Here is a 13,387-nt window from a genome sequence, read left to right on the forward strand (position 1 = left end):
ACAGCTTCTCCGAGCCCTCGCCGGAGGCTGAGCCTCCGCAGCCATGGCGTGGCTCCAAGCCAACCTGGCTGGAGTCACTGGCCATGGGCTCAGGACAACTGTTGGAGAAAGGGCGGCTCTTTTCCAAAGGCTGCTCATTGGACCTCTGAGTCAAGAAAACCCTGTGCTTCCCAGCCTGAGTCCTGGACCCAGCTGATGGGGACAGCGCCCCCTGGTGACATCCCAGCAATGGAGGATAAACGGAGAGGAGGGCCTGGAGGGCCAGTGGGCCATCTACCTACCTACTGAATCCAGCCAAGCCACCACCCTCTCTCCACTTACCTTGACAAACTGCAGGTCAGAAAGGGCCCGCACTGAGTAGTCGGGGATGTAGACTTGCAGGAAGGAAGAGTTGAGCTGGTTATTGCTGCTCCCCAGCGAGGGGGGCATCGCGTCGATCCGGTCACTTCGACTCAGAGAGTCTGAGTGATTCAGGCCACACGGGCGAGGAGGGGACTTATTTTCACCTAGAAAAGGAAGAAACCCCCTTTGAAATGCTAGAGCCAATAGTGAGCTGTTTCTTTTTTTTGCAAATGAAAAATAATAATCAGCACACAGCCCTGTCAGCCACACAGCTGGCCATGTGGGGCCATCTCACACATGCCCAGCACACACCCTGTCCTGTCGCCAGCAACAGTGTACATAGGTCTTGGCCATGATGCAGGCAGCCTACGGCTCTGCTCTGTGAGGGCCTTCACTGTCCGTGGGGCCATGGGGCCGCAAGGAGATGCCAAGAACCCGCGTCTCTTCAGTGAGACAGTGAAAGGATCTGTGCTGCATCTGAGGTTCCTGGCTCTACAGCACCATTTCTGGTTTTCTGGTGGTTAATTGGAGCTAAGAGTCTCACAGACTTTCCTGCCTAGGCTGGCTTTAAACTGTTGACCCTCAGATCTCAGCCTCCCGAGCAGCTAGGATTACAGGCGTGAGCCACTGGCGCCTGGCTCATTGTAGGCTCTTAAGGTTTGTATTCAGGGTCTTGCATTTGTTTGGCTGGCACTTTAATCACTGGAACCACATCTCCAGTCCACATTTTACTGGTAAACTGGAGACAGACTCAATCACACAACTTTTTCTACGTGGACTGGCTTTGAACGTCAATCCTCAAGATCTCAGTCTTCTGACTAGCTAGGATTACAGGTATGAGCCACTGGCACCTAATTCCATTTTTTGTCTTTTATAAACAACCCTCTTGCACAGATATAAACTAGGTGCCCACACCATACAGGTCCTGAACTGTGTAACGTCACAGGAGTAAACATTCTCCCACAGAGTAGCCAGCATATTGGTCATATCCATTGATAGCAGCCTAGTGTCATTCAGAGTCTACTTCCCTAACTTCAAGTGACAGCCTAGTGTCCCTTCCATTCCATGAGTCCCACCATGCAGCTTGCGCAGCAGGTGTCCCTCTGCTTAAGCATTTGCAAAGCGTTGTGTTCTCCTGAGGGGTGTCTCTCCGCTGTTCTTCACATGTATCACCAACCATCAGCTCCCCCGCCCCCAATGCCATCTAAACCCCATACGGTAAGTGTCCCTCTCAACATACAACGCAGCCAAGGGGAGGGGGACAGATGAGTGGAGAGAGGAAGGGTGAGAGGATAAAGTCATAATATCTGATATTCACATGTAGAATGGAGCCAGGGAAATTGAGAGGATGGGTGGAGTTGGGAGAGATGCAGGGAGAATGATTGTACCCGAAACTGACATGTTGAATTGAAATAAATCCCTTTGTACAACTACTTAATGATGAGAATACTACTAGTGAGATTTACTTTATTTAAAGAAACTCTGAATTTAAAAATAAAATAAAACACTAGGGCCAAAACATCAGTACTCTAGAACTCTCAGATAATGAATTTAATTTCTCCTGAGTTCTACATCACAACTTTCGTGTCTGCATCTGTCATTTTATGAACCAGTTTTCCACTGCTAGTCAAAATTAAACTCTGAGTGACAGTTCCTCTAGTTGCTTCTGCTTATTTCCTAAGAGAACAAGGCACAGTAATAATTGAGCTGTGTTGTATATTTAGCACAAGGGAACTTTGAACAGGTGACACAGCTTTGCTAAGCTACAAATTCCTTATCTGTAAAGTGCACACCTACCTCATAAGGTCTGAGGGTTCAAAATAAGATAACACGTGGAGTGCTTAGTGCAGCATCTGATACCCAGCACACGGCCAAGAAATGCACCTTGCTAACCTTTTCTTTCTCTCTTTCTTTTCTTCCTTCCTTCCTTCCTTCCTTCCTTTTTTCCTTTCTGTCTTTCTTTCTTTCTTTCTTTCTGTCTGTCTGTCTGTCTCTGTCTCTCTCTCTCTCTTTCTTTTTTTGTTGGTCGTGGGACTTGAACTCTGGGCCTGGGCACTATCCCTGAGTTCTTCAGCTCAAGGCGAGTGCTCTACCACTTGAGCCACAGTGCCACTTCCAGTTTTCTGGTGGTTTATTGGAGATAAGAGTCTCTCAGACTTTCCTACCTGGGCTGGCATGAACCACCAGCCCCCAGTTCTTGCTAACCTTTTCTATCCCTTCCTGTGAGTGTCCTTCCAAATCCATGTATGTGCCTGCCCCAGGGGGCCAGGCCTTTTCCCAGGGTGATAATATCCCCTCGGCCCTTCCCTTCCCCCCGCCAGGGCAGATCCATCAGTTCCTAGAAGCAAGCAAGGCCGCAAGGCCACTGCTCCTCTGGGGACCAGCCACAAATCCCATCGCCATTTCTCCTAATAACTTCCAACAGTGTTCATTTGACATCTACATGTTCAAATGTGAAGGTTTAAGAGAAAGAAACCAGAGGCTCTCTGTCGCTTGGCACGTGAGGACCCTGCATGCTGGGTCCCCAGCTGGCGCGTCTTTGGGGAGTGGGACCCTCTCCCTTGCCAGAAGACCACTGCCCGAAATCACAGCCTGGAGCAGCCACCTCTGTTTTGTAGGACCCCATCTCCAGTACGACGGGTCTCCAGCATGGCGGGTGGGGGACACAGCCCGGGGCTTCAATGCACTGCCCGCCACCAGCTCAGCTCCTACGTGGTTGCCAAATTTGTGGATCAAGATTTTATGACAATAATAAGAAAACTTTGGTTTGATTCCTCTCTGCCACCTTAGCACTGCTTGTCTATTTTTTTCCCCTGCTTTTTGTCCTACCTTATTTTATGCATCCTGCCTAGAAACCCTTTCCTTTTGACAGGGATTCGTTCCCAGTCTCCAGCCAAAATGCACCTTCCAGAAGAGGCTGCAAATGACCGGTTGAATCTGTCCCCCATGAGTGAGACAGCCTATCACGGCCACGCCTGTGGGCGAGACGCAGCAAAGCAGACGGTGATTACAGGATCAGCTGCAGCAGGCAGAGCGAAGACATTGCTCCATTCAATGGGGAGTGTAAAATACAAATCCAAAGTCAGCTACTTCAGCATCTTGGCGTTTTAAAGTAGAAACTAGAGCTTTTTTGTTTGTTTGTTTGTTTTAGTGGCTTCAAGCTCAGGCTTAGCTTTTTTGCTCAAAGCTGGTGTTCTACTACTTGAGCTTTGCTTCCATTTATGGCTTTTCACTGGTTCATTGGAGATAAGAGTCTCTCAGCTTTGTCTGTCCAGGCTGGATTTGAATTGTGGTCCTGAGCCCCGCCTCCTGAGTAGCTAGGATTACAGGCATGCACCACCAGCACCCAGCTTAAATAGGAAGCAGATACAAGCAAATACAATGGGGGAAGAGCATATAAGCCCATACGTGCACAGCATGTATGTATATGTGTATATATGTATGTGTGTACATACACATGTATTCTGCTGGCTAGTTGGATTCCAATAAACTCTCTTACCCCTCAAACATCCCTAACTTTAAAAGCAAAGGTTTGAGGGACATGAATTCCCCTCTAAGACTAGACTTGCCCACTGTCAGCATGATGTAGTTTCACTGAAACTAAATTAAGAAATGCAAATTTCGTCAGGTTTAGAAACATAAGCTGCATTACACTAAATCAATACAGAAAAGTAGTTCTGTAATAGGAAAGCCCAGCGATTTTAATTAAAGAAAGATTAGTGCTTCCCCTTTCCTTTTCACAAAGGGGATATTAGCAAGGCACGGCCAGCTCTCCGGCACCTGGTTATCAGCAGCTGGTTAGGAATGCGCACAGTTAACCAGAAAACAGAGACAGTGGCAAGCGGGAGAGGGGGGGCAGAAGGGGGGCCTGTCTGGTGGGGGACAGAAATGCATGCCCCCCTGCACATGGAGGCTGCAGAAAGACCAGGAGGCAGGAAGGCTGTCAGCCTCTGTGGAGGGCTATTTTCTTTTGCTTGCTAGGAAAAGTTCATAGCCCTTCAGGCTTTTGGCCAAACGCTTTCTACAAAAGATGAGGCCCTCAGCGTCCCTGCAAACTCCCTACCCCATGGCTTGCTAAGGTCAGAAAAAGACCCTCTGCAGCCACCTCCTTTGCAGGTGGGTTGGGTAGAGGCCCTCATCATTTGGGACAGCCATTCTTTCCTCCCTCCCCCCCTCGCTCTCACTCTCTCTCGCTCGCCATTGCTCATGTCCCACAATTCCTCCTCAACCTTCTAAATCCTTTCTTGCACCTGCGGTAGCTTATGCTTTCTGGAGAGCTTTCTCTTATGTCAGAGAATCTTAAAATTCTCTGATATGTCAGAGAGAATCTTAAAGCATTTTAGGGCTCACAGTCTTATCCAAATAGAAGGCACAGACCTGGCCGGCCAGGCTCCTGTGGGGTCAAGGATTGGCAATCAGGGGAATTATGAAAAAGAAACATGCAGAGTTACCTGGAGAGCCTGCGGCTAACAACTCTGTTCTGCTGACAACAAAGGTACGAGACAGGGACAAAGGAACTGAAAAATGGAGAAAAACAGGGTGAGACAATATTGAAAGGCAGAAGAAGATCTCTGCATACAAGGGACGGGAGCTAGGCCGGTTTTACCCATGTAAGCCTTCCATCCAAGAAGTGACATTCTAGAAGCTACAAAAGTACGCACACCATTTCCAGGAAGAGCAGGACAGAGTGGCCACAGCTGGGGAAATCCCACTCATAAGCTATTACAAGCCTAGAATGTTCCTAAGCCATGAATACCCATTGGGGTTCACAGCTCCAAAATGTGTTCTTCTTAAGGATCTAATCACAAATAGCCACGCAAAAGGGGGAACTCAACTCCTACCTGGTCTAAGACCATGACACAAGCCACTCCCCAATACTCATTCTCTGCCCAACAGCCAGTGCTCCCATTAGTGGCAACCAACACGTTCCCCAGAACATTGACATTGTAAGTCTTGACATTTTTACATGACGCATCGAATTGCTTTGAAATGATTATGAACTGCAAAAGTAAAGGGAAATGTTGTGTCGAGATTCCCTGAGTTTGGCTGGCCAAGCTCACTGACTTCCCTGATGATTCGAAGGGAGCTGTGGCCCCACTCAGGACAACTCCCATGCCAGGCAATGCTGGTCAGGAGTCAGGTTTTTTGGCTATACAACTAAGCTTCATAAGCAGAAATGGACACCTGTGCGGTTGCACCTTTCAATGTTAAACCACAGAATCTCAGATCCTAGTTGCAAAGGGAAATAAAGCATTTGGCTTTGGAGTAAACACCACGTGGAGATGCCATGAATGAGCTTGTGCTTCTCTATGGGCAGCCCCAAAGGAGGAGCAGGAAGCCGCAGCTACCCCTCGGGCTTCCCAGAGAAGGGCCACTCCTTACTTCCGTCTCCCAAGGGGACTGGTCCTCTCACGGCAGTTCAATATTAATTGAGATAATACTTAGGTTTAAAGAACTAGTAATCACTTAGGAGGCAGCTCAAGAGTATAGTCCAAGAGCAGATCAGGTGAAAAAGTTCCAGAGAGTCATACCATGGCTGTGTCTGAGCATTGTGGGATGCGTCTGTGATCTGAGACACGAGGACGCACAAATAATAGGATGGTGGTACAGAGTGGCCTGAGCATGCACCCTATCTCAAAAAATAACCAACACAAAAATGCCTGGCAGAGTGGCTCAAGTGGTAGAGTGCTTGCTTAGCAAGTACAAAGCCCTAAGTTCAAACAGCAAAATAAAACAAAGCCAAAAAAACTCATTATCAATACAAGTGGATAACTTACCATCTTATAGATCTGGTTCTAACGTGGGTCTAATTTCAAGCAGGTTACCAAAACAGTTACAACTATAATACTTTTTTGCTAGACAATGGTTTTTCTTGCATTTGTTTTTTTTGTTTGTTTGTTTTTTATTTTGTCTTGTGCCAGCACCAGGATTTAAAACTCAGCCTTTCACTTGCTTAGCTTGCTTCTCAGCTGGTGCTCTATCACTTCAGTCATATCTCTAACCCAACTTTTTGCCAGTTATTTTAGAGATGGAGACTTTTATGTTTATGTTATCCTCAAAACAATGTCCTCCTGTCTCAGCCTCCTGAGTAGCTGGGATTACAACATGTGTTTTATATACTTTGTGGGTGTGAATGTATGCCGGTTCTGGGGCATGAACTCAGGGTCTGGGTGCTGTCAACTGAGCTTTTTTTTTTTTTTTTAATTGGTCTTGGGGCTTGAACTTGGGGCCTGAGCGCTGTCTTGAGCTATTCAGCTCAAGGTGAGTGCTCTACCGCTTGAGCCACAGTGCCACTTCTGGTTTTCTGGTGGTTAATTGGAGAGAAGTGTCTCATGGATTTTTCCTTCCTGGGCTGGCTTTGAACTGCGATCCTCAGATCTCAGCCTCCTGAGTAGCTAGGATTGCAGGAGTGAGACACCAGTGCCTGGCCAACTGAGCTTTTTTGCTCAAAGTTAGCTCTCTACACTTGAGCCACAGCGCCACTTACAGCCTTTTGGTAGTTAATTGCAGATAAGTCTTACAGATTTCTTGCTGAGGCTGGCTTGGAACCGTGATCCTTAGATCTCAGCTTCCTAAATTGCTAGGATACAGGTGTGAGCCACCAGCACCCGGCTTGAGCTATGAACACCCAGCTTTATACACTCCGAATAAGGAGGAATCCAAGGGCTCTTCTTGATGTTATGCAATCTGCATGTAATCGAACTGAGGCTGGGGCCTGGGTCTTCCTGGGCCTGGTTACAAAGCTCCCCCTTCTCCAGTGTTATAAGCAGTGGAAATGGAAAATCATCTTTAAATTTATAGCAGGTCGGGGCCCAGGTTTGTTCTAAGTGTTGGGCTGCCCTGGACAATGGGGCTTCGGTGGGCACAGAACTCCGATATCTACACTGGAGAGCGAGAAGATCAATCTTGGGTGAAACAGGTTTAAAATGTAAGAAGTCTTGACAATTCATTGACTTTCTCACTGCACATCCCTGGGGTCCCTCATAGGGTCACCACCCTGTAAGGTGGTAAAGTAGCTAGTTTGGCGATTGGCTGTTTCCTAGCATGGCATGCCCTTTGGTATTTTGGCCACAAGGTGGCACTCTAGCACCTCCATTTACCTGTCTGACCTGCTGCTACCAGGGTAAGGTAAGCAAAGGCCTAGAGACATTGAAGTCCCCAGGCTAAGGGAACAACAGGTGTGGTTTGCACTCCTTCTAGAGCACCTTGCTGGCATCTTGGCATCTTCCGCTCAGAGAACAGTCAGCCCCCCAGGCATACCCACCCTTAGAGGCCAGCTCTCCAGGTAAGGAGATCAGGCTGCAGATCCTAAGGAAAACTCCACAACAGCTCATATTTGAGACTCAAGTGCTGGATGGCAGACAACTGAGCAGGGTCTGCCAAAGGTGAAGGGTACACACGCCCCAACCACCAACAGAAACATACATGTGCCCACCAACACCCAGGTACGGGAATGTGCAAAGCCATCTGCCATAGTAGCCTCAAACAAGAAACTGCCCAATGTCTATCATCAACAGAAAGGATCAACACAGCATGGCATTCACATGTACACCATTGCACGGTAGTGAGAGGAAACAGAATCTAACACCACACAATACAGATGGCTGGCAAACACAGTGCTGAGGGGAGAGGCCAGACTCAGTAATGTATTCTGTGTAAATCCATTTCTATAAAGTCCAAGAAGATGCAGTGGTCACTTTTGGGGAACAGTGACAGGGGAAAATGGGAGGGGAGGGCTGGTGTCACTCTGCTTCTCCTTCTGGCTGCTTATTTACAGGGCTATGTCCATTATGTGAAAACTTAAGGAGATGTGTAGTCATAAGTACACATCTGTATTTATCTGTTTATATGTATAGTTTTGTATATAATGTACATTGATTGAAAGTTCAAAAAATAAATAAATAAGCTGACAGATAAAGATAGTTTCCTAAAGTGTGCCCCGTCCTCAGAGGCAGAGAACCACGCTCACCTGGAGAGGCTGTGAGGGCCATTACGCCATAGTATGAAAAAGCGCTCGCTTCAAACTTCATACCTTCTTTCCCAGCTTCTACTTCCACTTTTCCCTGCAGAAAAAAAGAAGGAATTTTCAGTGCAAATGCAGAAGCCAGTCTGCACAGCTATACCAAATGTGATCCTTCCCCAGACTCATTCCTCAATCCTCTCCCAACAATTCCAAGGATGCCCAAGGCTTCAAATAAGCTAGCCCGTGTAAAGAGGCAAACCAGTTCATCTCCAACAGGAAACTTGGTTTGACTGGCTATATGGATGAAATAAAAGGGAATGTCTGACACTTCCAGCATTCTTAGCTCTCAGGTTCAAGGGGAGTCCTCCAGTAATAAAAAGAGTAACTGGCTCACATCTGTAATGCTAGCTACTCAGGAGGTTGAGATCTGAGGACCATAATTCAAAACTAACCTGGGCAAAAAAAAAGTCTATGAGACTCTTATCTCCAATTAACCAGCAAAAATCCAGAAGTGGAGCTATGGCTCCTGTGGTAGAGAGAAAAAGCTAAGGGACAGCACCTAGGCCCTGAGTTCAAGCCCTAGTACCAGCACCAAAAAACAACAACACAACCTCAGTGAGAAAAATACAGAGCAGGCATTCAGTGATGGTTGCCTGAGCTATTCTGCAAAAGCTGAATTGGGTCAGAAGCAGGGTCAAGGGTCAGCATCATTTGTGGCCATGGAACAGACAAGAGCGAACTCATTTCATGCCACAAACCCACAAACCCGACGCCCTGACCAAGTAGTGAACATCTAGCCCAGGCTCCTAAAGGCACCAGGCTCCTGGGCCCTCTCACTGTCTGCCGTGGGCACTGGCGAAAGCTCCCTTATCTCAGAACACACCTCCCCATCTTCACCCAGCTTCCCCCTTCTTCCCTCCTCTCAGCCCTCCTAGGACAGGCTGCCTTGTCCGGCCCTGCCACCCTGCCATCCTCCTCCACAGTGGGTGCTAACATGCGTTTTCTGGTCTATTGATGCATTCCTGCAAGTGTTTCATGTTCAGATTTCCCACTGGAGGGTCAGCAGGGCTCTTGCTTACAGCACCTGTTGGGGTCTCTACAGGGAGAGGGCGCCTCTCTAGAACGCCCTTCGCAAGGGAGAGGCAGATAGCAAGAGAAGGAACTGTGCTAACGCTGCACAGTGTTTCAGAATTCATTTACTGCTCACAGCATTCATACTCATCCCCTTAGAAATCAGGAGAGGAGCTCAGAAAGACTCAGTGACCAAAGAACCACCATCAGCCAATGCATTGCACAGCACCACCTACTGGTACAAACCCATCCTTCTGCCTGCTCCCGATTGAGTTATCCTATGCGAAATTCTCCATTTCCTTTCTCAGCTTGCTTCTCCAAAAGATCTACACCTCTATTTTAGGTTTCCCTTCACCCAGCCTAAGTAGTAGGGCTTTTTTTTTACCAGCCCTAAATAATTTTTCACTTTAAAGGAACTTAAAATCAACCAACCTCCCTTCTCCTCCCTTCCTTCCATTTTCTATTTATTAATTTAGCAACAAAGGGGCTGAATCCAGAGCCTCACACGTGCCAGGCAGTCCCACCGAGCCGCACCTCTATCCTGCTCATACTTCTACACAAATTTGCAAACAAGAAGGTGCTGAACCCTCCCTGCCCAAGGATCCATGTCTAGGCTGCGCGGGGTCTGCTAGAACCAGAGGGAGTGGTGTGAAGGGAGGTCTGGAAGGGGGTGACAGCAGCTGCTACCTTGGGGCTCCTGGAACAGCCTGGGGGTAAGGCCTGCAGTTTTAGGGCTTCAGGATGGGGAGGATCTAGAGCAGGCTGGGGTAGAAGCCACAGGCTTCATGAGAAAGCATGGTGAGGAAACAGTGTGACCAGGTAAAGAGAGAGAGGAGAGGGGTAGGAGGACTAAGAAGTCACAGGGCGGCTGATGCTGAGCATCCTGTGATGGCAATGGAAAGGTCAGGAAGGAGCTGAGCCAGTGAAGGGAATGGAGAGAGACAGACGAATTCCAGCGCAGAACAAGGCCTTCTGCAGGGGATCCGAGGCTGAGGTGGAGGAACAAGGTCAGGGGAAGTTCAGAACTGAAGACAGACGCGGTGGGGGTGGGTAGCGAGTAGAAAGAAATGGGGAAAGGATAGTGTGTACCCCATGACCAAGAGGAGGAGATGAAGCAGAAACAAAAATGGGGTGGTGGAAAATCTGTGCAGAAGCAAAGCAGCTTCACCCCCAGAAACCGGGGGAGGGGAGTTTGGTGATGAGGGTCCAGTCACTGGCATCAGGAATGCTCAGGATGGCAGCGCTGGTGCTGATGCCGGGGACGGGGAGGTCTGGGCCCACGGGAGACTTCCATCTCGCAGGGAAGACAGAAGTGGGACTGTAGCGCTGATGGCAGAGCAGGCAGCAGGCTGGCCCGTCTAACAGAGAAGGTGCCCACCTCCTGCGGGTCAAGGGGTGGGGGACAGGCCAAGTGAAGGGGGCTCAGGATACAGGGCACAAAATCAGGGTGGGGGAGAGGGGTGTAAGTGGGGAACAAAAGTCTTGGCTGGTGAACTGGGAATGTGGCTTAGTGGTGGAGTGCTTGCCTAGCATGCATGAAGCCCTGGGTTGGATTCCTCAGTACCACATAGCTCAAGTGGTAGAGCGCTAGCCTTGAGCACAGAAAGGCTCAGGGACAGAGCCCAAGCCCTGAGTTCAAGCCCAGGACTGGCAAAAAAAGAAAGAGAAAGTCTTGGCTGGCAGGAAAGAGCCAGTGTGAGCTGGGGATGAGCAGTATGCCTGAGGACATCCGTCTCCTCAGTCTCGTAGCCATCCGTTCCTGGACTGACCCATGGGTTTGAGTAGTGAGCATGTACATACACACTTTCTGCAAATATAATGTCTGTAGTCAGTAATCGCGAGTGGATAGAGCACTGTCTCCTCCTGAACTCTGTGTAGTGGGGCAAATGCCCCAGGGCCTCACACTGAGAGGAAGAGTGAGGTGTACGCAGGAGTGGGCACTTGTAGGTGCTCAGGGGCACGGGCACACCGGGAAGCTGCAGTAGCTGAGTCACAATTTCTGGCTGTCAGCAAACACCAGCCTCACTCTGGAAATGGCCTGTCCTAGGTCCTTGTGGGGGTGGGGGTGGGGACGCAGAGCACAGGGGTGGGGAGTCTGCTGATCAAAGCAGCCCAGCTGGAGGAGGATTCAGAGCCTAAGACAAAAGCCGTCTCAGCGAACATCTCCTGTGTCCTTCGGTCCCCAGGGGAACCGGCTGTCCTAGATGCTGACCAGCCCAGAGCCACGGGCTCTGGGGACATTATTTCATTGTCTGTGGTTAACACTGTTTCAGATATCTCAATCCCTTTTTTGACCAAAAGCATTAATTTCAGCATAACAAACAGGTCTTCACATGGAGCCCCTAGAGCCTCGTGGATCAATGCTCGCTGGAACTTTCTTTTGCTATTTCACCTCAAGCTACTGAAGACTCGGGACTCACTGCACTGCTTTCATTCACTCTACTTACAAGATCTCTCTGGATGACAGTGTTCCTGCAATCCCAGCATTTGAAGATTGCACAGGTGCCAGAAGTCTGAAGCCCACCCGGCCCCACAAGCCTTCCATGAACGCTAAGCCCTTCTGACAGACAGGCATAGAGACCCTCAGCAAACACATCTGCGTGTCAGGCTCCAAAGAGAGATCATTTTCAAATAAGCCCACAGTACTACTGCACGCTGTGAGGGGGTGACCTGCCTGGATTAAAATCAATCACGTCTGCTCAGATAACTCTTTCCATAGAAGGAATGATTTTACTTATGGAATAGTCATACATTTACCCAATCACGTCACTAAGAAAAAGTTATCACAGGACATGACAGACCCCCAGGGTACCCCAAGGACACACGGGCTTTCTGAGCCAGAATTCCAGCACAGAATCTCCCCTCCCTCTACATGAAGGGTTCAGTTCACTCTCTCACTCTCCTCCAGTCTTTGAGGACTCACTATAGCCCACTATGTGCGCTACGGCTGAGTACCATTCTTGGTCCCCTCAAAGGGATTTCTGCTGTCCTAGCTGGCACAGGGTAAATAACACTGAGGTCACTGTGGGTAGGGCCACTGCTCACAGAAGCCGCTGGCCCCTGTGCTCTGTGTGGCTTTTGTCTTTAGATCACCACCACAAAGCATTCAGTGGGGCTTGGCATCAGAAAGGAGGTAACTAAGCTGGATGCTTGTCATCCTGGCTACTTAGGAGATTTAGATCTGAAAAACTGTGGTTCAAGGCCAGCCCAGGCAGAAAAACTCATGCAACTCCATTTCTTTTTTTAAAAAAATCAAAAGCAGGACTGGAGGTGTGGCTCAAGTGGTAGAACGCCAGTTGTGAGTAAGAATGAGCAAGCAGCTCAGCAGCCGTGCCCACAAGAGAGGACGTGCCACCCAGGGATGTGGGCATGCCTCCCATGACTGGCCCTCTCCAGTCCTGGCCTTTCTCCTAGAAGCTGCGGATGGAGGCTTCCGATTCCGCAGGTTAACTTCCTAAGTGTTTGCCTTAACAAAGAAAAAAAGCAGTGTTGGTGCTTAAAAATTAGTTTAACCATATTTCCAGCCATTTGACTGACGGTCTTCTGACCAAGAGCTGCTGCGCGTGCGCACTGACTGCCCGGGCGCTCCCAGCATGCCGAGGCTCAGCGCGCTCCTCCGGGCCCTGGGGCTAAGCCTGGGACTCCACCAACTGGGTGTGTTAAAGACCACAGCACCTTGGTATTGTACTTCACAAGATCCCTGGGGAGTCCTGAGCACACTACAAGGAAGTCATGAGAAGCAGGGAGCTAGAGGGGAAGGAGCCTCACACAGCAGCTCAGTCACGCCCACTGGAAGCCAGCGTTCAGAGCTGCAATCTGTCAGGCATCCGGGCCTGCATCACCCAGGGCCGCCATGCTGGTGAGTGGCGCGTCCAGATGGACCAACATGATCCTTTCCACACTTAGCATTCAACGCTGACCTGCAAATGTGTCTTGATTTGTAGTTGTGAAGAAGAGTTCTAGCAAAAGGAAATTGTACCTAGCTTTACCTTTATACACACTTAAGTTGTA

At 49.0% G+C, this 13,387-nt stretch overlaps 1 protein-coding gene across 2 annotated transcripts in view; it reads right to left on the minus strand.

Moving 5' to 3' along the window:
- Cnnm2 (cyclin and CBS domain divalent metal cation transport mediator 2) overlaps positions 1–13,387 on the minus strand; it is a 130,737-nt gene that overhangs the window by 7,314 nt on the left and 110,036 nt on the right. Inside the window, exons 5-7 of one of the 2 annotated variants that reach the window (XM_069994235.1) lie at positions 8,312–8,405; positions 4,794–4,859; positions 322–506 (exon numbers count right to left, since the gene is read on the minus strand). In XM_069994235.1, the coding sequence (XP_069850336.1) occupies positions 322–506; positions 4,794–4,859; positions 8,312–8,405 (345 nt within the window). The remainder of the gene's footprint in view (positions 1–321; positions 507–4,793; positions 4,860–8,311; positions 8,406–13,387) is intronic. The other variant, XM_069994242.1, reaches the window with a different exon arrangement.

The sequence above is a fragment of the Dipodomys merriami genome, unplaced genomic scaffold (genome assembly GCF_024711535.1).
Source record: "Dipodomys merriami isolate MVZ:Mamm:240054 unplaced genomic scaffold, mDipMer1.0.p SCAF_102, whole genome shotgun sequence".
NCBI lineage: Eukaryota > Metazoa > Chordata > Mammalia > Rodentia > Heteromyidae > Dipodomys > Dipodomys merriami.